Raw genomic sequence first — 27,696 nt, forward strand, 5'->3', positions numbered from 1 at the left:
TATTTTTAAATTAAGTTGATTTACAATGCATTTCTTTTTTTTTGGTTAAGTACTATTTTTATTTATTTATTTATAATAATGATTTTTATTTTTTCCATTATAGCTGGTTTACAGTGTTCTGTCAATTTTCTACTGTACAGCAAGGTGACACAGTTATACATACATGTATACATTCTTTTTTCTCACATTATCATGTTCCATCATAAGTGACTAGACATATATATACACAGTGGAATACTACTCAGCTGTAAAAAGAACAAAATAATGCCATTGGCAACAACATGGATGGAACTAGAGACTCTCATACTAAGTGAAGCAAGTCAGAAAGAGAAAGACAAATACCATGTGATATCACATATCTGCAATCTAATATACCATGCATTTCTTGAATGATTAATGATAATGAGCATCTTTTCAAGTGCTTAATTTCCATTCATATCGTGTGTTAGTGTGTTTGAAATGTCTGTTCAAATCTTTGCCCATATTTTAAATTAGATTGTTTGCTGTCTTCTTATTGAATTGCGAGACACACTTGTACTCTGGATACCAGTCTTCTTTTTTTTTTTTTTTTTTTTTTTTTTTTTGTCTTTTTGCCATTTCTTGGGCCGCTCCTGTGGCATATGGAGGTTCCTAAGCTAGGGGTCAAATTGGAGCTGTAGCCACTGGCCTACACCAGGGCCACAGCAACGTGGGATCCGAGCTGCATCTGCAACCTACACCACAGCTCACAGCAATGCCAGATCGTTAACCCACTGAGCAAGGCCATGGATCGAACCCGCAACCTCATGGTTCCTAGTCAGATTCGTTAACCACTGCGCCATGACAAGAACTCCTGGATACCAGTCTTTAATCAGATGTGTGTGTTGTAAATACTTTTCCCAGTCTGTGGCTTGCCCTTTCATTTTCATAACAGTATTTTTCAAAGAGCAGAATTTTTACATTTTGATGAAGTCTAATGGATCGGTATTTCAATGGATCATACATTTGGCAAATATCTATGAAACTTTTAATTGACAAAAGACAATAGTTGCATAAAAAAAACTTTGAGGATGGCATGTGGAAAACTTTAGTTCCCATTTTACAGGTGAGAAGACCGAGGATTAGAGAAGTGTTCATCACTTGCTTTAGGTCCATAGCTGATAAGAGGTGAAATTGCAAAGTATAAGGTAAAATTGTGATGATAGTTGAGGTATCCTGCTGTCTCAGGCCAGTACTTTTGGAGCCAGCCAACTAGGACTCAAGATGGCCCCCAGCAAAGCAAAGATTTCCAGTGGAGATCTGAGCAAACTAGTAGGCACTTAGGTAAGAGACACAGGCAATGGACTAGTCTAACCTAGAACTGTATTCCCCTGGTCCATTTGGGGCTCCACAACTGAAGACAGCCAGAAGCTGGCCTGACCCTGCTTAGGTGACACTCAGTGAATACTTCTGGATGATGATGATAAATACTTGGAACATGTTCAAAAGAGAGCTCTCAAAGTAATTACAGAGTTAGAAATTAAAGCTAAGAAGAAAAGGTAAGGAAAGTACAATTGTTTAGCCTAGAAAAGAGAGGCCCATGATGAAACTTGATAACAAGCTTGAAACAGAAAACCTTGGGTTTTCTTTCTGAGTCTGAGCAAGGGGAAATGGGCTGGAAGAATCTAAGTAAAAGGGCAAATTTCTTCCTCCCTGTTGAGGATTGGTAGAGCCTTCATAATGGAGAATAAATTCCTATTTGAGTTCGAAGTCAGTGATTTGCCAAACATGGGCTCTGTTGACCACACAGTGTCCTTATAAATATTTGGGTAGATCCTGAACCTGCTGTGTCCTCATACAATTCCAGGAGGCCTTTGTCTATGGCCTTCCCTACTCCTTAGTCGTAGCATCTTCATAGGACTGTTCCAATGATCCAGACAGGCCTTACCTTAGCTCCTGAAGGATTAACTTCTGGGCTCCTTGGCCCTGTAGCCAAGTAGCCTAATGCAAGGTTAATTCATCCCTGTAAGAGATATAATACAATGAGCACTGGGTTAGAAATAAGGAGAGATAAGGAGAGTTGGGTTTGAGTCCCAGCTCTGCCACTTGCAGTGTGATATTTGCTAAGTTCCTTCACATTTGTGGACCTGTTTATTTATCAGTAAAGTAGAGGAATCTCTTTGTTTTAGCTTGTGTTGGTTTAACAGCTGTAACAAATTGCCTTTAAATATTTAGTAGATTAAAGGACAAGAAGTTTCTTTACTTCTTACATAACATTCAGGGAAGGGGTTTCAGATTAGAGTGGGAGGGGGAAATTTGCACCACTCAGGAACTCAGAACTGATAGTAGTTCTGCCAGTCTTAATACATGGTTTTCAAGGTTACAGCCCACAAGAAAGCAGAAACATCATAGGAGTCATTTTATTGTCCAGACCTGGAAGTGATGTGTATCTTTTTTACCCACATTCTATTAGTTAGAATTCAGTCACATGGTCATACCAAACAGCCAAACAGGCTAAGAAATGTAGCGCAGCTCTGTGGTAGCACAGACTTGATCTCTAAAGGCTCTGTGCCCTAGCTTTAAAATTCTGGATGCATTTATGAACTAGACTCCTGGCTCTCACATTGCCTTGTTACAGGCACTATGAAAATTGCCTAAACTCTTTGGCCTTTAGGTACTAGTAGGCTGGCAGTACAGGCCAATGCAATGCCCCCTATGAAAGGCCAGAGAAGAACTGAGATACAAGGCACACCACCGGGTACCATGTTAAACTAAGGTATATCTTTGTGCTTCTTTTCTCTGCAGCATGGGTAGGAGCCCTCTCAATGGGCATGATCTTCTTCTGTTCTCCCATTGTGAGTATATTCACTGATCGTTTGGGCTGCCGAATCACAGCAACTGCGGGGGCTGCTGTCGCTTTCATTGGCCTCCATGCCAGCTCCTTCACCAGGTAAGGCTAGGAGTCCTGACCATTTGCCCAAGGAGGAGGGTTGGCTTCTTTCTGGGCTTCAACTAGAGATACTCTTCTCATTGAAGACTCCACTGTGGTCCTTCCTGTATAGGGTCTTCAAAGATCCTGCTCTCAGGAATCATTATCCGATGGGACTCATCTAAGTATGGTCCCCAGGACACATTAGGAAGGGAATATACCCAAAGAGGCCCCTACAATTCCAAAGTGATTGGGGACCCTAAGCTTTGGAGTTCATACAGCTGGGCCCAAGTCCAGTTTTTGCAACAAAATGGCAATGGAACAATTGATGGGTACCATTCCCCTCTCTAGGCTTCAATTTCTGTATCTATAACATGAGTCAATTAGAGCAGGTCTTTTTAAGTGTTTTCCAGCTCTGCCATCCTATTTCCCTTCAGTATATCATGTTATCTCATGACCTCAACCGCCCTCCTGGGAATGAACATTTGGAGCAAGCCCATGTGAACACCTACCATTACACGATTCCTAAAGGAATCTTAGACTACAAAACAGGTCAGATGAGGCCAAGGATGTTTAGCATTTCCGGTCTTTTTCTAGGTATTTCAAGATGCCAATATATGGACAATTTGAGACAGATAAGATTCATGTCTTGGGAGTGAGAAGGGATGTTTAGCAGCATCCCTCACTGAGGTACAGACCCAGTACCCAGCTATTCAGCTAGGCCTAACCTGGATAAACTCAAACTCTGGTCCCACTGATCCCACTGGTCCCACTAGTGGAACTTGGTAGTATCAGACAAGGAGCAGGCTACAAGTTCATTTTCTGCTTTCTTTTTTCTTTCTTTTTTTGCCATGCCCATGGCACGTGGAAGTTCCCAGGCCATGGATCAAACCAGCACCACCGCAGCTACCCAGGCCACTGCAGTGACAATGCCAGATCCTTAACTTGCTGTTACACAAGGGGACTCCTATTTTCTGCTTTCTTTATGCCATCTTTGCAGAACCATGTCTATAGGAGGGGAGGAAGAAGTAAAAACCGTCCATTGCAGCCTGAGGAATATGGGATTCCTAAAGAACTCCATTGACTTTCTGCCGCAGACGTTTTGGAAGTAAAATGGTACTTCCTACTTCCAGTCTGCCTGGGCTGGTGTAGGAGAATGCTGGCCTGGAGAGACAGCTAACATGTCAGAGATTTGCTTTATGAACTTGGCTCCCCAGAGAAGGACCATGGTTATGCTCTCTAGACCTACCACTCAGAGCAAAGAATGATAATTGTATTCTGCCACAACTGAGCCATGTGAGGTTGAGCTAGCTTTCCTCTATGACTTGAGCATTTCCTGCTTCCCAGCCTACCCTCCAGCAGAGCTTGGATCTGGCCTACAATGGTTTCTTGGCTTGGTCCCATCCAACTGGGACAGAGGCAGGGAAAATCATGTCCTGCCTGTAATCTGCTCAGCTCTCCCAGGGCAGCAGCTCCAAACCCTTTCAGGACCCCTCTGGTGGTCGGCCTCATTTGCCCTCAGCAAGCTGGTGCTTGGCTCCTTGCAGGGAGGAGCTAGGCCTCATAAGCGGCTCCAGTCTCAGCACTACACAGCAAAGGCCTGTTTTTTAAGGTCAAGCAGAGCAAAGTGTAAACAAATTAGCAACATACGGATCTCATTTTCCTTCCAATCCACATGAGCTCAGTTACAGGAGGGGAAAGAGCTCAGATGTGCTTTCTCCTGGAATTCTTCTTTAGGCACATTGGAGTAGGCGTACTATTCTCCAGCACCTAAGCTCCTTCCCCACCCCCTTTGCCCTTTCTGTAAGAACATCTTCAGAGCCAAGAAACTTTCTGGATGGCTTAACATCCCATGGAAAAATGGTTCTGCTTGAGGCTAGAACTCCAAGTCATTATTCCTGTTGTCTGAATCAGGGCTCTGAGTTCCTTTGGATGGTGTGATGTGGGGCAAAGTTCAGCCAGGGCAGGGAGGCCTTGGCAATCCTACTCAGGGGCCTCTTGCCTTGGGGCCCAGCTAGAAATAGATCCACCACACAGCTCCTTGAACTGAATCGCATGCTTTGCTCCTATTGGCCCCCTCCTTGAGGGTCTCCCTCAGACCTTCTTAATTCCTCTCCCTTAGACAAGGTCCCCAGCCCAGGTCAATCCCAAAGGGTATCTAGATTCTAATGGGATGAAGCCCTAAGGAATCTGATAGAAGAGGAGTGGCTGGCTAAGCTATGTGTTCTGAGTAGAGGCAACCCTTTTGAAACCAAAGCCCTTGCTCATATCCAATGAATGCAAGCAGATGGAAAGAAATAATGATGATAGCTGTCTTAAAATCATGAATACTGGTACTACTTCATCTCCACAGCATAGGTCCATTCCTTTAGTATGAGGACTGGGTCTGTATATGGGGATGAACTGCCTGACTATGGAGAATATTAGGTTATTAAGTAGTCAGATAAGAACATTTGCAAAAGATATGGAGGCATCTAAATAAAACAAAATTCTTCATTAGGTTGTGCCAATATCGTCTGAAGGCCGATGGCCAGCCAAGCTAACCTTCCCATGGCCTTTCCCCTTCTGACACTTGGCCTTCTGTTATAGAAGTCTATAGCCAAAGCAGGGCCTAAGAGTTTTAAGGTAGAACCTGTATTACTTGGCCAGGCCCACAACTTCTTTGAGGCTCTACTTCTTATCAAGCAGCCAAACTCCTCTGGGAAGCTAGCTTTATATCACTTCCCGCAACAGAAGCCAGGCTGAAAATTATAAGGACTCCTTACCTTAGGATTCCTATCGAGATTATCTATGGCATGGAGTAAAGGATCTTGGGACATCAAGACCTTGGGCATGTTTGGGGAGGGGTGTCTCTCAGGATATAAGCAACTATTCTTTGAAATAATAAGAGCCCAGAGCATGGAGAAAGACACTGAAGAATCCTGAGGAGGGTCTTAACCTTCTAGGATGTTGAATCCTTGCTGAACTTTTTTTTAACTTGGGATAAAGCTTTGGTTACCAGCCTACGCGTGGTGTCTAGGTGAGCAGTAGGTGAAACTGTTCTCTCTAAAGCACTGACTTACTCCTTGTAGCCCCTCATCTAGACTTTGCATAGGCTAGCTGTGGCTTTCTTTTGAACAGTCCTCTCTAATGGGGGTGCTATGATTCAAACTAGAGTCACACAGATCTTGAGTAAAGGCCAACCTTTGCCGATCCCCAGTTATGCTACCTTGGGTAAATTACTTCTCTGAGCCTCTGTTTCCCAATCTACAAAATGGAGATCAAAAGGTCCTGTTCCTTTTCTATTCTGAGGGTCAGCAGTAACCACGGCTATGGTTTAAGGTTGGGGGGATGCAGATCTCAGGAGGGTGGGGGAGAAGGGCAGATAGATGACTGGTCCGCCCTCTGAGGATAGCTCTTGGTGTCTCTCCCACAGCTCCCTAAGCCTGCGTTACTTCACCTACGGGATTCTCTTTGGTTGTGGCTGTTCCTTCGCCTTTCAGCCATCTCTCGTCATCCTGGGACACTACTTTCAACGCCGCCTGGGTCTGGCCAATGGTGTGGTGTCTGCTGGGAGTAGCATCTTTTCCATATCCTTCCCCCTCCTCATCAAAACACTGGGGGCTAAGATCAAGCTCGCCCAAACCTTCCAGGTGCTGAGTACCTTTATGTTTGTTCTTACACTGCTTTCACTCACCTACCGGCCCCTCCTGCCCAGCTCCCAGGACACCCCAAGCAAGAGAGGTGTCCATACCCTGTGCCAACGCTTTCTGGCTCAGCTCAGGAAGTACTTCAACATGAGAGTGTTCCGCCAACGTACCTACCGCATCTGGGCCTTCGGGATTGCTGCTGCTGCCCTTGGCTACTTCGTTCCCTATGTACACCTGGTGAGGAAGACAAGGGTGGGTCTACCCTATCTGTCCCCAAGAAGCTGCTCTTAACCTGACTAAAAGTCCAGAGGGTAGGAACAGAGGATATGGAAAGGGCAGAGTTGGGGTCTTTGGAAAAGACAAAATAGTGGTTGGAGAAACCCAGAATGGGAAAGAGCACAGGCTGAGGGAAGACCTCAGTAGGAAATGGGGGACGTTCCTTAGGGGAAGGCCTATGCCTATGGTTTCCTCTGCTGATAAATATAGATTTTCAGGATAAGCATCGCCTGGATACAGGAGACTGTTCCAGATGACCCAAGGATAGGGTCTTCTAAGAGTGTTTTAGGAATGCTAGTCTTTTTGGCCAAGTGCTTTTTGTTTAGGAAATAACACATGCTAGATCCCTCTAGCTTTAAAATGTGTAGCAATATTTTAAAGATAGCAAAAAATCCTACAGTAAAGAAATCAATTCAGCTTTGTTTAACCAGCATCCACCCAACTTGGCCACAGAACCATTGGTTGTAGTCCTGCTATTATCTTCCATAGATTTTGTGTTCCTTAAAACACACTTTTGGAATGTTTCCTGGAAGTTGGTGGATCCTTCTCCCCTGGTGACCTGCTATTACCCCAGGCTGTCAGTTCTGGGTCTAGGAATTGGGAGGCTATGGGGGAACCCTTACACTGTTGTAGTTGTTAAGGCTGTACTCTATCCTACCAGGGCTTGGAGACACCCACTGCCCTCAGCTCTTGCTTAGAAGCCTAGAATCCACAGAACCAAGGGATATGCAGCCTTTTAAGCTGTTAGAAACACCTAGATAGCTTGTTCTTGAGCTAAGGCTACAGGGGCAGGGGCTATAGGAAAAGACATTCTTTCCATGGTCCAGGGAAGTAAGCAGTAGAGGGTTCTGGGTATGACAATCACTAACCAGTCAGCTCCTTTTCTTCCTTTTATTCCGGGGGCCTGGTGCTATGCTCTTCAGATGAAGTATGTGGAAGAGGAATTCTTGGAAATCAAGCAGACCTGGGTGCTCTTGGTGTGTATTGGGGCTACCTCAGGCCTTGGGCGCCTTGTGTCAGGCCGTGTCAGTGACTCCATTCCTGGACTTAAGAAGATCTACTTGCAGGTGAGTGTGACCACCTTGTCTACTGTGAGGAGAACATCTTAACACAGAGGCTAAGTTATCCCAAGCCTTTGAGATAGAATGATGGGGCGTGTAACTGCTGTGCCCTGGGCCCTAGCTCTGACACTAGCTTGTTGTGCGACATGGGAAACACAATCAAATTATCTAAGCTTCACTTTCCCTTGCTTTCAAGTGAAGATCATCATCCTTTTTATGCCTCCTTCATCAAGATAGGGTGAGACTCTAGTGAGAGTAGTCAGTGTAAATGGAACCTCTAAGAACAATTTCAAAGAATATATTTATTAATAAAAGCTCTCCCATCTGAAAGAGGAAACTGAAGTCAGCAGTTAGATGCTGCTCCCACTGAGCACTGATTTCATTGCTACTTTATACTCTCTTGGAGGGTCTTGGGTGTCGGTAGTACTCTGTGGCCCTGTATATCACTATTCTAGGCCCAGGCCCATTACTTCTTATATCTCTAGAGCTACTTGGAACCAAACATGGCTCTCAAATGCAGCCGTCTTTTTTTTTTTTTTTTTTTTGTCTTTTGTCGGCACCTGTGGCATATGGAGGTTCCCAGGCTAGGGGTCGAATCAAAGCTGTAGCCACCAGCCATGGCCACAGCCACAGCAACACCAGATCTGAGCTGCGTCTGTGACCTACACCACAGGTCACGGCAATGCTGGATCCTTAATCCACTGAGCAAGGCCAGGGATTGAACCTGCTTCCTCATGGATCCTAGTTGGGTTCCTTAACCACTGAGCCATGACAGGAACTCCTCAAATGCAACCATCTTGATGGACACAAAAAGAGTACCAGAAAAAGCCAGACCTCACTTCCCCTTTTTAGGCCTCACGTTCCTTTTTTGTGCAGTAAGAATAATTCTTGCCTTTCCCATCTCACCTCACAGGTGACGATCAAAATATATATATATATATAGGTGTGACCAGACTTTGAGAAGTAAAAATGCTATAGCCATGCAGAGTTTTAATCCTTCTCACAATGACACAGATAGCCACATATAGTGGGCAGTACCCACTATGGATGCTCAAGAGACTACTTTCTGTGTGAACTGGGATCTGGTCTGGTTTGAATACAGTCTACTGCTTAAGCTGAGACTACCTGGCAACAATATTGCCCTTCCGACCTGGCTCAGGCCTTTTGCTTCTCTACCTGGATTTACCAGAAGGTTCCCCAGTGTGGAACCCTGGGGAGGGGCAATGGAAGCCCAGAAACCATATGGTCACAAATAACCCATCAGGGAGGTGGCTGAATTCTGACTCTCCTGGAAAAGCCCTGAAAGCCCTTCCGAGGGGCCCTAACTATATTCACATCAGGGATTTCTCTGTCTTCTGATAGCCCCAAGTGTTTTCCTAAACACACTAATAGGTCTTAGATGAGGATATGACTCAGGTTTCCTGTTGTGTTCAACTTTGTGTTAGATTTGCAAGAGTTGGTAAATCTGCTTTGTCAGAGCTAGGAGTGCCATTGTGGTCTATCCAGTCCATCCTCTCATTACACTGATAGAGAAAGTGAGGGGAATGCTCAGACATCCATGGGCAGAGCTCAACTCCTATGTAGCACTCTTTTCATATTGCACTTTACCCTAAGTGATGGATGGCAGAGCCAAGTCCCAGACATGATAAGTGACTTGACCAAGGTCAAACCAAAAGCCTGTATTGAGGTAAACCAGTTATGAAAATGTTAATTCCTGAGCAAATATCATCAAGTGCTTTATTCTGGGTGGCTTTTTGTGTAGGACTATGTGTGGCTTTTCCAGCCTCTTCCACATGACACCTCTGTGGGTCTTCCCTGTCACTATCAGCAGCTCCAAGAGGCCAAAAGGTGCTGGAAATCAAGATAAACTAGCATTGGGCCAGGGCTTAATTTTGAGGACAGGCAGCAGACCTTGCCTAGCCATATAGCCCAGTTCTCACCACATCCCCTAGGAGAAAGGTAGGGCCCAAGCAGTTTTTGTTTCTATTTTGCAGAGGGACTTCCAAGAGAGGCATAGGCATTAGCTAGTCAGAAACAGAACTAGGCTCAGGGCCCAGTGCTTCTGCTGAATACTTCCTCTACCCATCCACCATTCTCTCCCCTTTTCCACTCTTACTTGACCCAGTTTTACCACTTAGAATAATATAAAATAATCTCATAACTTTATAGCTGAGGCATATCTTCATCAACTTGTAGTCCAACTCCCTCATTTTACAGACTGAGGAACTGAGGCTCAGAGAGGGAAAGTGATTTGTTCAGACTTATTATGCTGGTAAGTTTCTCAGGCTGAGAGCACCAGGCAATGAACTTCTTTCCCTTGAGCTACTCAAGATATTCCATCACAAGAGTTTGCCTCTCTTTCTCCCTGGATCACATGCAGGAATACAGGTCTGGGAGAGAAAAGGAGTGTACACAGCTTCAGGTTCTGGAGAGCCATCCACTAGACTCTGTGGTTTCTACTAGTGACAAACACAGGCACATGTGTCTGATGTCAAGCCCCTGGAAAGTCCGTTGGAAAGGAAATGGTGATGACCTGCAGGACAGCCTCACTTTGGGCCAGTTCTTGAGGACTGATTATTAGTTCCAAGAGGGATTTTTAATTTCCAGACCTTGGCAAGGCCCCATGGAGGATGTTAAGAGGCAGCCAGATACAATGGGTAGTAATTAGAACCAATCGAATTTAGTGGGGTCCTTTGTATTATATAATGGTATTAACTCTTAATTGCCATACTATTATGGCTTGGTTGATAGGTGGGTCTGGTTTTATATTACAGTTGTGCATAAATCTCCTAGAGGAGAAACTAGAATATCTTAGTTCCTATTCCTAGCTGTCACAAAACAGTCTGAGCAAAGTTCAAAAGTCCCTCAACAAAGAGATTTTCTCAGATGTCATGACCAGGACATTTCCTGTCCTCTCTAAAAACCAACCAGTCAGTCTAGCAAACCCACTTCCTGCAATAGCATAGAAAATCTTTAGGGCCTGAAACAGACTTGACCCTCCCACCTTCCTTGCATGTGGTGATGTGGTGATGTACCCTTACCATGTGGTGAGTTATACTTCCTGGTTAAGCCAGCCTGCCTGTGTGAACTATTAGAAAACTCCAGGTCCTATCAAGGCCTTAGTTAACAGATCAGGTCTTATCCTTGACCCTGGGACAACCTGGCTCTTCTGGCTACAGTGGGTGGAGAGAGGGGGTTCCTTTCTCTGCCTGCAGCCCAGGTCTTCAGTCTGGCTCACTGACACAGGTTGCAGATGACCTTAATCAAAAGGCCAGCTGTGGGAGTTCCTTGGTGGTTCAGTGAGGTTAAGGATCTGGTGCTGTCACTACTGTGGCTCTGATCGCTGCTGTTGTGCAGCTTTGATCCCTGGCCTGGGAACTTCTGCATGCTACAGGTGTGGCCAAAAGGGAAAAAAGGGGAGAGGGGGAGACCAGTTGTGTCTCCAATGGCCCTTCTCTCTATTGAGAAGGGAAAACCAACCTCTGGAAAGGCAGATTATTTACTTCAGAGTCATTTCGCTCAGCCACTAATCACTGCCCCTGGGCTGGCTTCTGGTTCCCTAAACCTCCTCCTAGTGTTTTTGTTCTCCTTAAAGCCCCCATTGTTGCCTTCACAGGGTGCCCAGACAAGCTGAGAAGCCCCCAGAGCCACACTGTCGGAGATGTCTGACATGGGTGGTATGTCCCATGTCCTAAAGCCTAAGGAACCTGGGTGAACCTCCCCATGGTCTCCTTCACACCAAGATGTTTTCTACAAAAATGGGCACTGGTTCCATCCCCATTTCAGGAAGCTATATCTTCCATTCATGCCCCCACCAGTCATTATCAAGTCATCCTCACTTCTTCCCATTCCTCTTCCCATAACTAACCTAGATCTGAAAACATCGGCATGGTCTGATCCCAGACCCTGATAAATAAGGGAGATAAACACTGGATCAGAAAGCAGAAATAGGAGTTCCTGTCGTGGCGCAGTGGTTAATGAATCCGACTAGGAACCATGAGGTTGCGGGTTCCATCCCTGGCTTTGCTCAGTGGGTTAAGGATCTGGCGTTGCCGCGAGCTGTGGTGTAGGTTGCAGACGTGGCTCAGATCCCGCGTTGCTGTGGCTCTGGTGTAGGCCAGTGGCTACAGCTCTGATTCAACCCCTAGCCTGGGAACCTCCATATGCCGCTGGAGTGGCCCTAGACAAAGGCAAAAAGACAAACAAACAAACAAACAAACGAAACAACAACAACAACAAAAAAAGCAAAAAACCAACAAAAAAAAAGAAAGAAAGCAGAAATAGCAATTCCTTTTATCTCAGAGTCCAGTGAAAATACAACTTCTTGAGGACAGGAGCCATGCCCCCTTCCCCTTTAAAAAATCTTGACAGAATCAAAGTTAAATAGGAGCTCTCTTCAAAATTTTGAATCCCAAGTCCTTCTAAGCAGAACTTAGAAGGGGTCTAATCAACTATTTAGTACAGCTGGTTTCTCTGTTGACATCCCCTTGCCCCATTTTACAAATTGTAGAAATGAGGCCTTGAGAGAGAAGATGTGATTTTCTTTGTGGTCTTGGTGGGCAAGCAATATATGACCTCAGGCTTTTGCTCCTTTAGGTCATCTCCTTCCTGCTCCTGGGCCTGATGTCCATGATGATTCCTCTCTGCCGGGGCTTTGGGGGCCTCATCGTTGTCTGCCTCTTCCTGGGCCTGTGTGATGGCTTCTTCATCACCATCATGGCCCCAATTGCATTTGAGCTGGTGGGCCCAATGCAGGCCTCACAGGCCATTGGCTACCTCCTGGGCATGATGGCCCTGCCAATGATTGCTGGGCCCCCCATTGCAGGTGAGTTTAAAATTGCAGGGAGGGCATGAGTGGGAAAGTCCTGTCTTCCCTGGGACCTAGCCCTCCTAAGCACCTCTGCTTGAAGTCCCTTTTTTTCCTTTTCTCTATTTAGGCAGCCTTGTCAGAGTGCATGAATCCCCTTACTACTGTTGGTGAAAGACTAAGCACAGTATATGTGCATGGATTCATTTTGGGGAATGGACTTTTCCTGACTGTATATCTATTGCTGTGGGGTTTTCTTGTAGATAGCATGGATGATTTCAGGAAGGTAGAGAGAAAAATGCATTTGGCCTTCTTGAACATTCTAATGATCCAGAATCTTCTCTCTCTCCACAGGCAAGTAAGTATTTGCAAAATAGAGTAGAAAGAGAAGAAAAAGTGGGCCTTGGTTTTATTAAGACTTAGAGACACCCTTCCTCCTGTACCATCTTCTAAACTGAGCCTGTAGAAAATACTTTATTAAAAGCACAACCCAGGACTAGACCAATGATGCTTACTTCCAACAGGCCGCAGGCAGTGTTGCCTTGCAATCTTTCAGCACTCCCAGTTTCTCCCCCCATTTCCAAGGAGGGCCTTGTTGGTATACCAGGACACAGCGAACAAAGAAAACTAGGAAGAGAACATGATTTCCTTTCCTTAGGATTTGTTGCAAATACTGGGTTAATTCAACAAGTGTTCCTTGAACACTAATTCTGTGGAAGGAGTTGTCAGGGTACAGGTCATGATGTGTTATGGTGACAAAAGCTTCTACTAAGGCCTTTTTTACAACAGCCACACCACCCGTTGGATGAGGGGAGCCTCTTCCCACCCCCTAATCCCAAAGGTGGATCCCAGAATCCATATTTCTTTCCATTTTGCTTACCTCCTAAGCAGCCCCAAAGCCTGTTGCCTTTCCTCAGTACTGCTTCTGGGCTCATCCTCCATATGAGGTGTCCCACAGTAGCTTCTGGAGGTGAGCAGGGAAGGCCCTGAATCCCATGCCAAATGCATTTTCAGTATTGGTAACCTAGAGAAACCCAGAGGGGCTGACCCTATCTGTAACTGGAAGGAAGGATACACATACAGCCTCCTATTAGGGCATATGGGCAGTTCAGAGAAAGGGAAATAGGAATCTAACTGAATCATTCCACAAGAACACACTAGCCCAAGTTGGGTGTGGGAGGGCATATCACTGTTAACTATGACAAGGCTTGGGCACCTTCTGTGGAGTTCTTTTAAACTAGCTTGCCTCCTAACTCCATACCTAAGGGTGACCAGAAGTTAGCTATAGCTTTATTAAAGTCAAAAATAGAGGACTTTGAGAAGCTTCATTTGTTTCACAATGAGCATTATCCTCAAGAGCCTGCATCCCCAGTGCCTCAGGGAGGAGCTGCTTATCTTTGTAATAAAGGTTTTGTTTCTTCCATGTAGGAATGTTTAAATTGAGGGGGCTGCTCCTGGGTCAAGGCAGTACAGGCCAATATTCTCTACATAGGCATTGTGATGGCTCCTAGAAGAGGCAGAGATCACCTTTGTGCGGTAAGGCAAAGCTGAGCTTGACTTGTCTCTGCTGACTTGTTTCAGGCCTCCTCCGCAACTGTTTTGGGGACTACCATGTGGCCTTCTACTTTGCCGGTGTGCCCCCCATCATCGGAGCTGTAATCCTCTTGTTCGTCCCTCTGATGCATCAAAGGATGTTCAAGAAAGAGCAAAGGGATTCCAGCAAGGATAAGATGTTGGCCCCTGAGACAGACCCCAATGGGGAGCTGCTGCCAGGCTCCCCAACCCCTGAGGAACCAATCTAAAGCCTCTTATTTGCCATTGTGTGCTCCTCCCCAAACCTTTCCCTTCACCCTGCCCGGCTCAGCATTTACATTTTTGCCACCAGCACACTTGTTCCCAAACCTGCACACACAGCATTTCAGTCACCTGACCATCCCCTTGGAGCCAAAGCTCCAGGCGTTCCAAACTCATTAACCAAATTATCCCCATGAATGCCTTTAAACTTGCCAGGGTTCTCCCCTCCCAGGATCTAGGAAAGCTTGGGCTCACCTCCTGGCCTTTGGAACCTCTCCATATAGTTTCCAACTCTTGGGGAAGGAAAGAGATGGGAACTCCTGGCCCAGCTTGTCAGTCACCCACTAAAAGCAATTGCCAAAGGTGCTATTGTATCCCCAGGAGCCTGGTGGGAAGACCCAAGCCTCTGTGTGCTGAGGAGTTCCTTGCCATCTGTCCATAGGAATGGTTGGGTAGGTGGCGTGGGGGGAAGGGCATAGAGGAAAAATGAGACAAGGAACCTTGTTTAGCCACAGAGTCTCTGAAGGCTGTGGCTTCCCAAGAGGTGTGGGTGACATCATTTTACAAGTGAATAGATAGTCTCCTCATCTTGTGGTTGGTTAACACTCCGCTTCCTTCTTCCCTTCCTCCTTTTTTCCTCTACTGCTTCCTCTCCCTTCTCATCCCCCTCTATTTCTTTTTATGATTGTCATAGTCTCATGGGTGCTTGAAGAAAGGAGGAACCAAAAACTTGGGCCAATCACCCTCACCTTGGCCTAGCTCACCCCTAATACTAGCATCAAGTCCACTCATCTCAGGCTGAGCCACATCTCACTTTTTGGCTCAAGTTACTGTAATCCTAGACTGGAAGAGTAGAATATCACATAGGGAAGGGACCTTAAACATCATAAAATTCCTCTCGCTGATTTTTTTTTTTACAGATTTTCCATGTCAATGCATTAACCTGCAGGCTGTTTCAGCCTCCCATCCTTGTATCCACCTGTCAAAATGTGAAGAAATGCCTTTCATCTCAACAGGCAAAGGAAAACTGATGACAGGGGGAATGGCCTGGTTGGGAAAAGGCAATAGTTATTGACCCCATGAAGGATCAATTCCCCCATCTCTCATTATTCATCATAGGTCAACATTTCCACTTGGGCCATGCCAGGAAAGGAACTGTTTTAGGGAAAATCTCACTTCCAAATTGGATCTCCAAAAAGCAGAGGCAGCAGCTGCACACAGGGTTGGACAATTTCTTCTAGTAAGGAAAAAACATTTTAGCCTTTACCACTTAATGTGTGCTCCATGAGGGGCATCCTGGGCCACTCTACTTAGTGGGCATTAAAGGTGCCAAGAAAGGTAGACTCTGGACTACCTTCATCCCTCTGAAGTAGGTGCCAGATACTTCCCTATGCCTAGGCCCTGGGCAGCACTCTTGCTGAAGAGCATTTCCAGCCAGGCTGTGTCTAGCTAGCAAAACTCACCCTCATTAGGAGCTGAGCCTCTCTCCTCACTTGGCCTCTGTGTGACTCTCCCTATTCTGGGTCTTTTTCTGTCGTGTTCCTGTTACCCTAACCTTTTATCATCTTCTTGCCAGGCATCTTTGATTGTCACTTAGAGCTAACAGTGACTTTCCACCCCAAACCAGGGCCATCCCAGGGCCAGAAGGATGAGGTTGCCCCTGAGGGGCTCCAAAGAAGACAGTGGTCCCCACCCATTAGTTTTTCCATTACAAACAGGCAGCTGGGGCATGGTTGGCCTCTGATGGTTTCATTCAAGGCCAAAATCCTCAGCCCTCTCCATTGGTCCCAGTCCAGCTCTTATCAACTCCCCATAGGAAAACCCACTCGTTCTTGGCTCTGTGATCAGGAAGGGGCCTGCCTAAAAACTATTTTATTATCTCAAACAGCAGTGGAACCAGAAGAGCTAGGCTCTAGGACCCTTTGTGACTCCCAGGAGAGACCATTGAAAAGGTTGGAGCAACAAAGCTCCTGCTTCCATTCCTCCCTGCCCACCTCCACCAAATCATCTGAGGTTCTGCAAGACCTTCTTTGTTGCTTATGGCATGGATAGCTCTTAAGAATCAGGCTGCCACCCACTTCTCTCCAGATGAAGGGAGGACATTGACAGGTTCCAAATCTGCCCTATCAGGTGTCACATAACATGGCGAGGTATCAGTTTACTTCTTCCACACGTGTATGTCCATGTGTATGCTTGTGCGCTTTTGGAGAGAATGTTCGTTGGCAAAAGTAGTATTAATATTTAGGGTAAGATGCAGCCTCTTATGTACCACAGTTAAATCTACGAACGAACAAAACTTGTGAGCTTGAGATCTGGGACATTTAAATCCTCAAAAGGTTTGGAACAAAATAAACAAATCTAAAATCTAGCTCTGGTGTGTATGTTGCCTACAAGGGTGAAATAATCTTAACCTGGTTAACAGCAGGAAGTTTCACTTCAGAACAGTAAATCTCATTTCAAATTACATTTATGCCAGATTTTGTACTTTCTGTGAGAGTAGAAGTTGGAGAATGGGGTATATAGGGGTTGGAGTTGGGGTAGACTATTCAGGATTGGATTTTTAGGGAGCTCTGAAGTAGAAATGTGGTTATTTCACAAAATGAGAACATGGTTAGTGGCTGAGTTGGAGTGGAGGCCCCAACAAGGCCACCACCTTTTTACAAGGTGGTATCATGTTGAAAATTGGCAAAGACCTTAGCAATAATCCAATTCAAGCCACTTTTCTTCTTTCTTGTATATTGATGGAGGAACTTAAAGGGACTAGTATAGCTAGGTTATATAGACAGGCAGCAGCGTGAAATTGAAGTTGATATAAAAGGAAGACCTATAATAATGACAAAGCTGGTAGCAACCTTAGAATCTCCCTTGTTCATACTCTGTATTGAATTTAAGTGGGGACACTGAGCCCTATATATAAGAAGGAATTGCAACAGGTTCGCATAGTTCTTCAGCAACAGAACAGGCTGAAACCTTGAACTCGGGTCATTGACTTCCAGTCCAGTACAAACCCCTTATTTTACAGATGAGGAAACTAACACGAGGAAGGGGAAATGACTTGCCCACTTCTTTCAATAACCATATAGTGAACTCATTTCCAAAAGGGTGTCAGCAGGACCAGCTCTGAGCAAAAATAAAATCTGAGCGAAGTCTTAACTTTTAGCATAGCCCATCTCACGATTACTCTTATTCCCAGTTAACATATACTTTTGGTATTCTCTCTTCCCAAGCACTCTAGACCTTCATGCAGCCTTGGCCTTGGAGAGCTGGTCCTACCTACTGCCCTTCCATCCCCAGCCACCCAAGAGGTACAAAACAGTCCATCTCCCTGTGGCTGCACACTAGATGGGAGGGGTGGAGGGGACGATTTTCCTTCGCAAGAGGGTGATTTACCACACAGCTCTTGGCAATTGTTATTTCTCCCCTGACTTAGTACAGACACCCTCAAGCTGCCAGCCTTCTCATCTCTTCCCACTGAAACTAATTACTCTGTCCTGATGCCTGGCCCCAGGCTCTCCCATCCAAGGTCTATTTCCCCCAGTACCTCTTGTAGTAGCCCCAAGGCCCTAATCTGTGTTTGATTACTCAAGATCATCAGATTTCAAAGCTGTAGAATCCCATAATTTTTATGAGCGTATGCTTTCCTCCAGGGCCTTTTCATGTCTGAAGAGGCAGCTAGCAGTCCCCTGCTACTTTGCAGCAACAGAGTAAGCCAACTGACAAAAGTTACAGGTGCCTTCAGCAGAACTGACAGCTGCCACTTAGATAGGGTGAGTGCTGGTTTGAACCAGAGACTTTGAAGTATGTTCTGAATTCTAATAAGCTGAAATGTAGAAGAGGCTCCAGAGGCACAAGGAAAGGAATTAGATACCCAATCCTGCAGGGGTTGAGAAGGCTTTACTTTATTTTTATTTATTTATTTTCCTGGCCACACCCATGGCATATGGATGTTCCTGGGCCAGGGATTGAATGCAAGCCACAGCTCAGCTGAGACCTGATCTGTTGCAGAGACAACATGGGATCCTTAACCCAACATGGGATCTTTAAACACCACAGTGGTAATTCCGAGGAGGTTTTACTTGAGAAGGCCTTTCAAATCCTGCCTTTCAGCTCTCTCTAGTGGTCACCAGTAGCAGAGCTCCATGCCTGGTTTTCAAGTCATTTCGGTAATATTTTCTAGGGACCTGCTTTGTATCAGGCACTTTGCTAGAAATCAGGAATTTCAGGACTGAAAGAGACAGAGGTGGAGAAAACAGAGAAGAAACAGAAGAAGGAATGTAAATGACCTTATTTCCAAGATACCTTTCCTTCTTCTGTATCCCAGGGACCCATAGCTTAAGGACCTTAGAGCCTTTGGGGCAGAACAGGGGCCACTATGGCCCTTCCAGGATGGAGGTCTCAGCATTTCCCCCTCCCCAACATGCTGAGATTGTACTCCTCAGGCCTGAGACACCTGGGAGAACTATGAGCTCCTCAGCATTGGTTTCCTGCTAAGCTGGACCAAGATAAAATGAGCCCATTACTCACGATTAACAAGTATCAACTCATGTCCAGCTGTGGGGAGGGGAGGGCAGAGCTGATCCATGGGAGCTCCTGCTGGGCCATTCCACAGTGGGACTGACAGCATCTGTCTGGTGCCCTGCTCTCCTGACACCCTACCCGGGGCGTCCTACCTCCTCTGTATATCAACCCAAGGGAGTGGGGGCTAGAAAGCGACAGGGCAACAGCTACCCTCCTTTCTCACTGCACATCTACCCTATGCTACCCTCACAACAACTGGGCCCTGCAAACTGGGTATAGGGGTGCTAACCAGCACCATTTTCCATGCCCACCCCACACTCAAGGAATGCCTGGGGATAGAGATGGGGCCGGGGACCCCAGAGACCTTGGCTGCTCTCCTGGTTCTGCTGCTGGCCTCTAGTCACCTTAAATAGGGTGGTGGGTGGTTCCTGCTCTTCCTTGGCCTTCAATCCATTTCTGTCTGGGAGGGGTAAGAACCTGGGAGAAGAGCCAAAAGAGATGCATCTGCCCCTGCTACTCAGGCGGAAATCAGGTTGCCCAGGACAACCAAACCTTCATCCCAGTGGAAGGGGGAGGGAAGGAAGGGGGGAAGGCCCAGCTTCAGGCCCTGCCAACTGTATAAGGAGCCAGACGGATAGACAGCAGCTGCAAATGTCCTGAACTTAGCTCCTTCTCTATCCAGCAGTCTCACTGCCCAGCCCAACCTACCACCACGCGGAATTACAGCACCCCCTGCCCCTAGGTCCAGAGCCCTGGAGGTGATTCGGTCTGGGCCACCCAACAGTCCCTTCCCACTGGATGCTCCTCCTCTCTTTCCCTTACCAGATCTGTCCCTGAGGCTCCAAGGGCAGGGTCGACCTGCAACTAGCAAGACCTAAGTGATTGCAGGCAGGGGGCCTGCCAGGATGAGGGGGCTAGGGAGAGAACCACCTCAAGGAAATGTTCTGCTATGTTCCAGAGCAGCCATCCTCCTCGCCATCCTCTCCAACCTCCAACCCTGGGTCTGCAGTCCCCATAAGAGCTGCCCAGAACTCCCAGCAGCAACCTCACTCCCTGGTGAGAGCTCAGAGCTCAGGCCATCTCTTCCACCACACAGCCCCCAGATCCTACCCAAGGTGAAGATGAGCCCCTGCCGGCTGCCCTAGCTTCACACACCTGAACTAGCAGGATTCCCCAGGCTTGAGAACCCTCCTCCAAACCTGGACAGAGCCCCAGGAATGGACTAGATTAACTCTAAGATCTATCCTCCTCAATCTGCTTCCCATCCAACACTCCTCCACCCTACTCTCCATCAACCTGCTTCCTTCAGCCACTTGCCTAAGTGGGGGTGAAGGAGGGGGGGCAGGGTAACCACCTCCACTCCCCTCCCACACACACCCACATAATCCTTCCTCCCCCAAGGGCCCAAGCTGGAGTCTTCTGAAGATCCCAGCCTTGCAGATCCTTCTGCCTTAAAGCCTGCAAAGGCCAGGGTTTCTTCCCACCAGTCCGAGTTCTTCTAGCTACCTTGCCTCTTCATTCGCCTCCCCTCCCTCATACACGTGCACAGACACCCTCCCTTCAGCTCCAAGAACACAAGGGTCTTCCACTAGCATATTTGGACACAGAGAGCCCCTTCACTTTCAAGGAAAACAGGGCACCCACAACTGCCCAGGCTGTTGAGGGAGGAGCGATTGACAATTCACAAGTGTTCCCACATCCCCCATCATGCTCAACCCTCCCCTCAACCCTGGAAGGCAGCTGCTCATGTATGTTTCAGAGATGGAGGAAGTAAGCCCCAGAGGGGAGCTGAATGCCATTTTTCAAACTCCTTCTCCAAGGCTCTTTCCACCCCACCTCACATAAAGTAGCCATAAGGAAATCTCTCTTTTCCCTTGACTTCCCAGAAAGTCGTTTCCTGCTCCTGGATTTAGTGCCTGCTGTCCCCAAGCCCACCCTGCTCCTCAAGGGAAGCTCTGGGCAGTGACTGGCACAACAGCCTCAAGATGGAGGCATGGAAGGGAACAAAAGCTGAGCCAGGGCCCGTGTGCAGACCCTACCCACCCACCACACCCTCTCCTATGGAGGGAAAGGGACGGGGAGAAGAATGTGGAAGAGGAATTAGGAATCTCTGATCTGCCTTTCCCTGGGAGCACACAGCACTGTCTTCTGGGTTCCTCTCTGCCTCAAAATGGGTATAAAACTCCAAACTGAGCTCTCCTGTGCCTTACTCCCTCACTTCTTCTCTCATTATTCTATAAATTATCATCACTAAAGGCCAATTTTATAAATGATGGAGGGTGAAAGGACAAAACAGGAGGTAAGATTTCTATACTTCACTGAAACTGGTAAAATATCAACAGCAATAGACTGTGATAAGTTATGTACATATAATGTAATACTTAGATCAACCACTAAGAAGCTATACAAACAGATAGATACCCTCAAAAATCAAATAGAAGCCCAACCCACAGGAAGGCAGGGATAAAAGAAATAAGTGGAAAACGGAACAAACAGAAAACAGAAAATAAAATATCAGACCTAGGACCTAGCACATCAATAATTACATTAAATGTCAATGGTGTAAATACATCAACTACAAAGATTAGTGGGACTTTTAAAAACCCACACTATCTACAGGAAATTCACGTCAAATATATAATGATAGGTAGGGTGAAAGTAAAAAATGGGAAACGATATGCCAGTAGATATCAGAGCAAATAAAATCACCAAAAGAGAAAAAGACAAATCATAATGATAAAAGGGCTAGCCAACCAAGAAAATCTACAAATCTTAAACTGTGCTGCAAAACACCTGAAGCAAAAACTGAGAAAATGAAAGAGAAATAGACGATGTAGTTGGAAAATTCAACACTATATCTCAAAAATTGATAGAAAAACTTGACAGAGAAATCCGTAAGAACATAGAAAAAAACTAAAAATACCATCACCTAGAAAGATCTAATAAATTTTAAGAAGCACTCTACCTCACAACAGAATATGTATTCTTTTCAAGAGCCCATGGGACATATACCAAAATAGACCATATCCTGAGCCATAAAACCAACTTTAACAAATTTACAATAATTGAAACCATACATAATATGTTTTCTAAGTATAATGGAATCAAAGTAGTAATCAAAACCAGAAAGACAACAGGAAAATCTGTAAATGAGTTGGACATAAACAACTTACTTCTTAACAATGCATAGACCAAAGAGGAAGTCTCAAAGGAAAATTTTAAAAATACAGAAAACTGAATGAAAATTAAAATATAATATATTAAAATGTGTGGGACAGAGCTAAAGCTTTACTGAAAGGGAAATTTATAGCACTGATTGCTTACATTATAAAATAGTAATGGTCTCAAATCAATAAAAAAATTTCCTACCTCAAGAAACTAGGAAAAGAAGTTCAAAATAAACTCACAGCAGACGTAAGGAAGGAAATAAAAGGCAGAAATTGATAAAATTGAAAATAGAGAAAATCAGTAAATCAAAACATTAGCTTTTGGAGTTCCCATTGTGGCTCAGTGGAAACGAATCTGACTAGGATCCATGAGGATGTAGGTTCGATCCCTGGCCTGGCTCAGTGGGTTAAGGATCTGGCATTGCTGTGAGCTGTGGTGTAGGTCCCAGACACAGACTGGATCTGGCGTTGCTGTAGCTGTGGTATAGGCCAGAAGCTACAGCTCTGATCCAACCCCTAGTCTGGGAACCTCCACTGTGGTATGACTCTAAAAAGAAAAAAAAAGTTAGCTTTTGAAAAAAAATCAATAATATTTATAAACTTCTAGTAAGACTGAATAAAAAGAGAGAGGATCCAATTCACCAATATCTGGAATGAAACAGGATAATATTACAGATTCTGTAGCCATTAAAAGGATAATAAGAGAATATTATGAACAAATTTCCACTCATGGCTTTAATAACTAGAATAACTGAACAAATTACTCAAAATCCACAAACTACAAGAACTCAATCAAGAGGAAATAGTTTACCTGAATAGTGGTATAAGCACTACAAGGAAATTGAATTTGTAATTTAAATATTTCCCTAAAAGAAGTTTGTATGGATTCACTGGAAAATTTTACCAAACATCCAAAGAAGAATTAACAGAAAATTTTCACACTCTCTTCCTGAAAACTTAAGATGAAAAAACTCTCCAACTGATTTTTATGAGACCAGTGTTATACTGATATTAAATCCAAAGACAATACCAAAAAATGAAAACTATAAACCAATATCCCTATGAATATAGATGAAAATTCCTCAACAAAATATTAGCAAGTAAAATCCAATAATATAAAGAATTATGTACCATGACCAAATGGGATTTATTCTATGTATATAACACTGTTTCCATGTTTGAAATTCAATCAATATAATGTGCCATATCAACAACCTAAAGATGAAAATTTATATGATACTATCAATTGGTGCAGAAGAAGAATTTAACAAAATCCAGCACCAATTTATGATTACAAGCTCTAAGAAAGTTAGTTACAATTAGGTGAAGAGCATCTACAACTAACATAATATTTATGGGGAAATATTCTATGCTTTCCTGCTAGTATCAGGAACAAGGCAAAAATGCCCATCTCACAGTACTGGAAATTCTAGACACTGCAATAAGACAAAGGAAAAAATATATATATACAGATTTGAAAAGAAGAAATAAGACCGTATTTGCAGATATGAGGATTATTTACATAGAAAATCCCCAGGAATCTACAAAAACCTTACAGAACTAATAAGTTCAGCAACATCACAATAGACAAAATCAACACACAAAAATCAATCACATTTCTATATACTAATCAATGAACATGTAAATATTGAAGTTGAAATCACAGTACTATTTACAATCATTACAGAGAAAATTAAATACTTAGGTATACACTTAACACGTACTGGATATGAAAGCTGAAAAATTCAAAACGCTGATGAAAAGAAATCAAGGAAGCTAAATAAATCAAAAAACATACTGCATACTGTGTTCATGAATTGGCAGACTCAACATAGTAAGGATGTCTATTTTCCCCAAACCAATAATAGGTTTTTAAAATTATTATTTATTTATTTATGCTTTTTAGGGCCGCACCCACAGCATATGGAGGTTCCCAGGCTAGCAGTCGAATCAGAGCTACAGCTGCCGGCCTACACCACAGCCACAGCAATGCAGGATCCGAGCTGCGTCTGCAACCTACACCACAGCTCATGGCAATGCCAGGTCTTTAACCCACTGAGCAAGGCCAGGGATTGAACCCACAATCTTGTGGTTCCTAGTTTGATTCATATCTGCTACGCCATGATGGGAACTCCTGATAATAGTTTTAATTCAATTTCTATCAAAATCATAACAAGATTTTTTACTAAAAAAATGGACGAGATTATTCTGAAATTTATGTGGAAAGGCAAAAGAATAAGATAACTTCTTTGAAAAGAATAATAAAGTGAGAAGAATCATGTCATCTGATCTCAAGACTTAGTATATAGCTGTAGTAATCATGACTGCATGGTATTTGTATTGGTAGAGGGCTAGATATATAGAACAATGGGACAGAATAGAAAACCTTCGCATAGTCCCACACAAGTGTGATCAACTGATTTTTGGCAAAGGTACAAAAGCAATTTATAATCTTTTTAACAAATGGTGCTGGAGCAATTGAATATCCATAGGCAAAAAAAGAAGAGCATTTCAACCTACTAAATATCATGCCTTATAAAAAAAAAAAACTTAAAGTAGATCATAGACCTAAATATAAAATGCAAAGCTATAATGCTTTTAAAAGTAAACCTAGGCGAAAATCTTTATGACCTAGGTCTTGGAGAGGAGTTAGACATGACATTAGAAGCACAATCCATAGAGAAAAATTGATAAGTTGGACATCATCAAAAGCAAAAAATTTGCTCTGCAGAAGACTCTGTTAAGACAATGAAAAGACAAGCTACACACAGGGAGAAAATATCTACAAACCGCATAGCTAACAAAGGACTCATGTCAAGAATATGTAAGTAAAACCCAACAGAAAAAAAACCAAACAGTTCAATTAGAATATAGGCACAATTTTAAAAGGTATTGTATTCTTATATTCCTTTTCTAATATTTCATTGTTAGTATACAGAAATGCAATGGATTTCTAAATGTTAATCTGTATCCTGCTGCTTTACTGAATTCACTGATCAGTTTGAGCAGTTTTTGTATGGAGTCCTTAGGGTTTTTTAGATACAGCATCATGTCATCTGCATAGAGTGACAATTTTGCCTCCTCTCTTCCAATCTGAATAGCTTTTATTTATTTTGTTGTCTGATTGCTGTGGCTAGGACTGACAATACTATGTTGAATATAAGTGGTGAGAGTGGGCATGCTTGTCTTGTTCCAGATTTTAGCAGGAACGCTTTCAGCTTTTCTCCCTTGAGAAAACCCATTGGCTGTGGGTTTGTCGTAAATGGCTTTTATTACGTTAAGGTATGTTCCCTCTATACCCACTTTGGTAAGAATTTGTTTTTGTTTTTGTTTTTTTCTATCATGAATGGATGTTGGATTTTGTACAATACCTTTTAAAATCACACCCCAAAAATTAAATACCTAGGAATAAACCTGACCAAAGAGGTGAAAGACATATTATACACTGGAAACTATAAAATGTTAATCAAAGAAATTAAAGAGGATTCAAAGAAATGGAAAGATATTCCATGCTCCTGGATTGGAAGAATTAATATTGTTACAATGGCCATACTACCCAAAGAAATCTACAAATTCAATGAAATCCCTATCAAATTACCCATGACATTTTTCACAGAACTGGAACAAAAAATTCAAAAATTTATATGGGGAGTTCCCGTCATGGCGCAGTGGTTAACGAATTCGACTAGGAACCATGAGGTTGCAGGTTCGGTCCCTGCCCTTGCTCAGTGGGTTAACGATCCGGCATTGCCGTGAGCTGTGGTGTAGGTTGCAGACGCGGCTCGGATCCCGCGTTGCTGTGGCTCTGGCGTAGGCTGGTGGCTACAGCTCCGATTCGACCCCTAGCCTGGGAACCTCCATATGCTGCAGGAGCGGCCCAAGAAATAGCAAAAAGACAAAAAAAAAAAAATTTATATGGAACCACAAAAGATCCATTGGTTTTTAGTATCATGTTATTTAGTCCCAGGTAGTTGTTTTTTTCTCATTTCTTTTCCTGTGGTTGATTTCTAGTTTTATGCCATTGTGGTCAGAGAATATGCTTGAAATTATTTATATAGTCTTAAATTTGTTAAAGTTAGTTTTATGTCCTGGTATGTGCTCAATCCTAGAGAATGTTCACGTGCACTTGAAAAGAATGTATATTCTGGGTTTTTTTTGTTTGGTTGGTTTTTTTTTTATCTTTTGTCTTTTGTCTTTTGTTGTTGTTGCTATTTCTTGGGCCGCTCCCCGTGGCATATGGAGGTTCCCAGGCTAGGGGTTGAATCGGAGCCGTAGCCACCAGCCTACGCCAGAGCCACAGCAACGCGGGATCCGAGCCGCGTCTGCAACCTACACCACAGCTCACGGCAACGCCGGATCGTTAACCCACCGAGCAAGGGCAGGGACCGAACCCGCAACCTCATGGTTCCTAGTCGGATTCGTTAACCACTGCGCCACGACGGGAACTCCTGTTTTTTTTTTTAATGTAATTTCATGAAAATATAAATTAAGTCTGGGAGTTCCCATCGTGGCTCAGCGGAAATGAGTCTGACTAGTATCCATGAGGATGCAGGTTTGATCCCTGGCCTTGCTCGGTGAGTTATGGATCCAGCATTGCTGTGAGCTGTGGTGTAGATTGCAGACATGGCTCTGATCTGACATTGCTGTGGCTGTGGCATAGGCCAGCAGCTACAGCTCTGACTGGACTCCAGGCCTGGGAACATGCGTATGCCGTGGGTACAGCTCTAAAAAGACAAAAATAAAAAAAAAAATCTAATTCTTCTATTGTGTCATTTAGGATCTCTGCTGCCTTGTTGATTTTCTATCTAGAAGATCTGTCCATTGCTGTGAGTTTGGTGTCAAAGGCTCCTACTATTATTGTATTCCCATCAATTTATCCCTTTATGTCTCTTAGTATTTGTTTTATGTATTTGGGTGCACCTGTATAGGTGCATACATGCTGATTAATGTAATATCCTCTTATTGAATTGATTCTTATATCATTAAATAGTGTCCTTTGACTTTCTTTATGGGCTCTGTTTTAAAGTCTATTTTGTCTGGGAGCACAGCTGGGCAGAGCAGTGCCCCCACCATCAGGCATGCAGCTCTGCAGTACAGCAAATGCTTTGGTGCCCGCAGCCCCAGGAGCCCAGCGGCCCTGCATTGACCCTGGCCCTGTGGCTGAGATCCAGAATGAGAGTCGCTGATATGAAGGCATCACTGTGAGTGGAGCAAATGTTGGGTAGCAGAGTCCAGTATGGGAAGGTCAAAGAAGATCCAAAAATTATTGCAAGGAGACTGGCGAAGATGGCAGAAGAGAAGGACTAGAGCGCAACTTCTCTCCTAAAAACAACAAAATTCACAACTAAAGGCTGAACTGTCTTCAACCAAATGGACCAGAAACCCTAAAAAAGATATCCTACTCCAGAAGACAAAGAGGAAGCCACATCAAGAGGTAGGAGGGGCGATTTCGTGATATAAACAACCCGGTACCTCCAGGGTGGGAAGCCCCACAGACTGGAGACTAACTGGTTCACAGAGACTCACCTATAGGAGTGAGAGTTCTGAGCCCACACGT

At 44.3% G+C, this 27,696-nt stretch overlaps 1 protein-coding gene across 3 annotated transcripts in view; it reads left to right on the top strand.

Moving 5' to 3' along the window:
• The window catches only part of SLC16A2 (solute carrier family 16 member 2), a 112,334-nt gene extending 95,512 nt beyond the window's left edge, over nucleotides 1-16,822 (top strand). Inside the window, exons 2-6 of one of the 3 annotated variants that reach the window (XM_021080455.1) lie at nucleotides 2,764-2,908; nucleotides 6,303-6,753; nucleotides 7,716-7,859; nucleotides 12,450-12,678; nucleotides 14,242-16,822. In XM_021080455.1, coding sequence (XP_020936114.1) covers nucleotides 2,764-2,908; nucleotides 6,303-6,753; nucleotides 7,716-7,859; nucleotides 12,450-12,678; nucleotides 14,242-14,462 — 1,190 coding nt within the window. In that variant the 3' untranslated portion in view covers nucleotides 14,463-16,822. Of the gene's footprint in view, nucleotides 1-2,763; nucleotides 2,909-6,302; nucleotides 6,769-7,715; nucleotides 7,860-12,449; nucleotides 12,679-14,241 lie in introns of all 3 variants that reach the window. The other 2 variants (XM_021080454.1, XM_021080453.1) reach the window with 2 other exon arrangements.

The sequence above is a fragment of the Sus scrofa genome, chromosome X (assembly GCF_000003025.6).
Source record: "Sus scrofa isolate TJ Tabasco breed Duroc chromosome X, Sscrofa11.1, whole genome shotgun sequence".
NCBI classification, from domain to species: Eukaryota; Metazoa; Chordata; class Mammalia; order Artiodactyla; family Suidae; genus Sus; species Sus scrofa.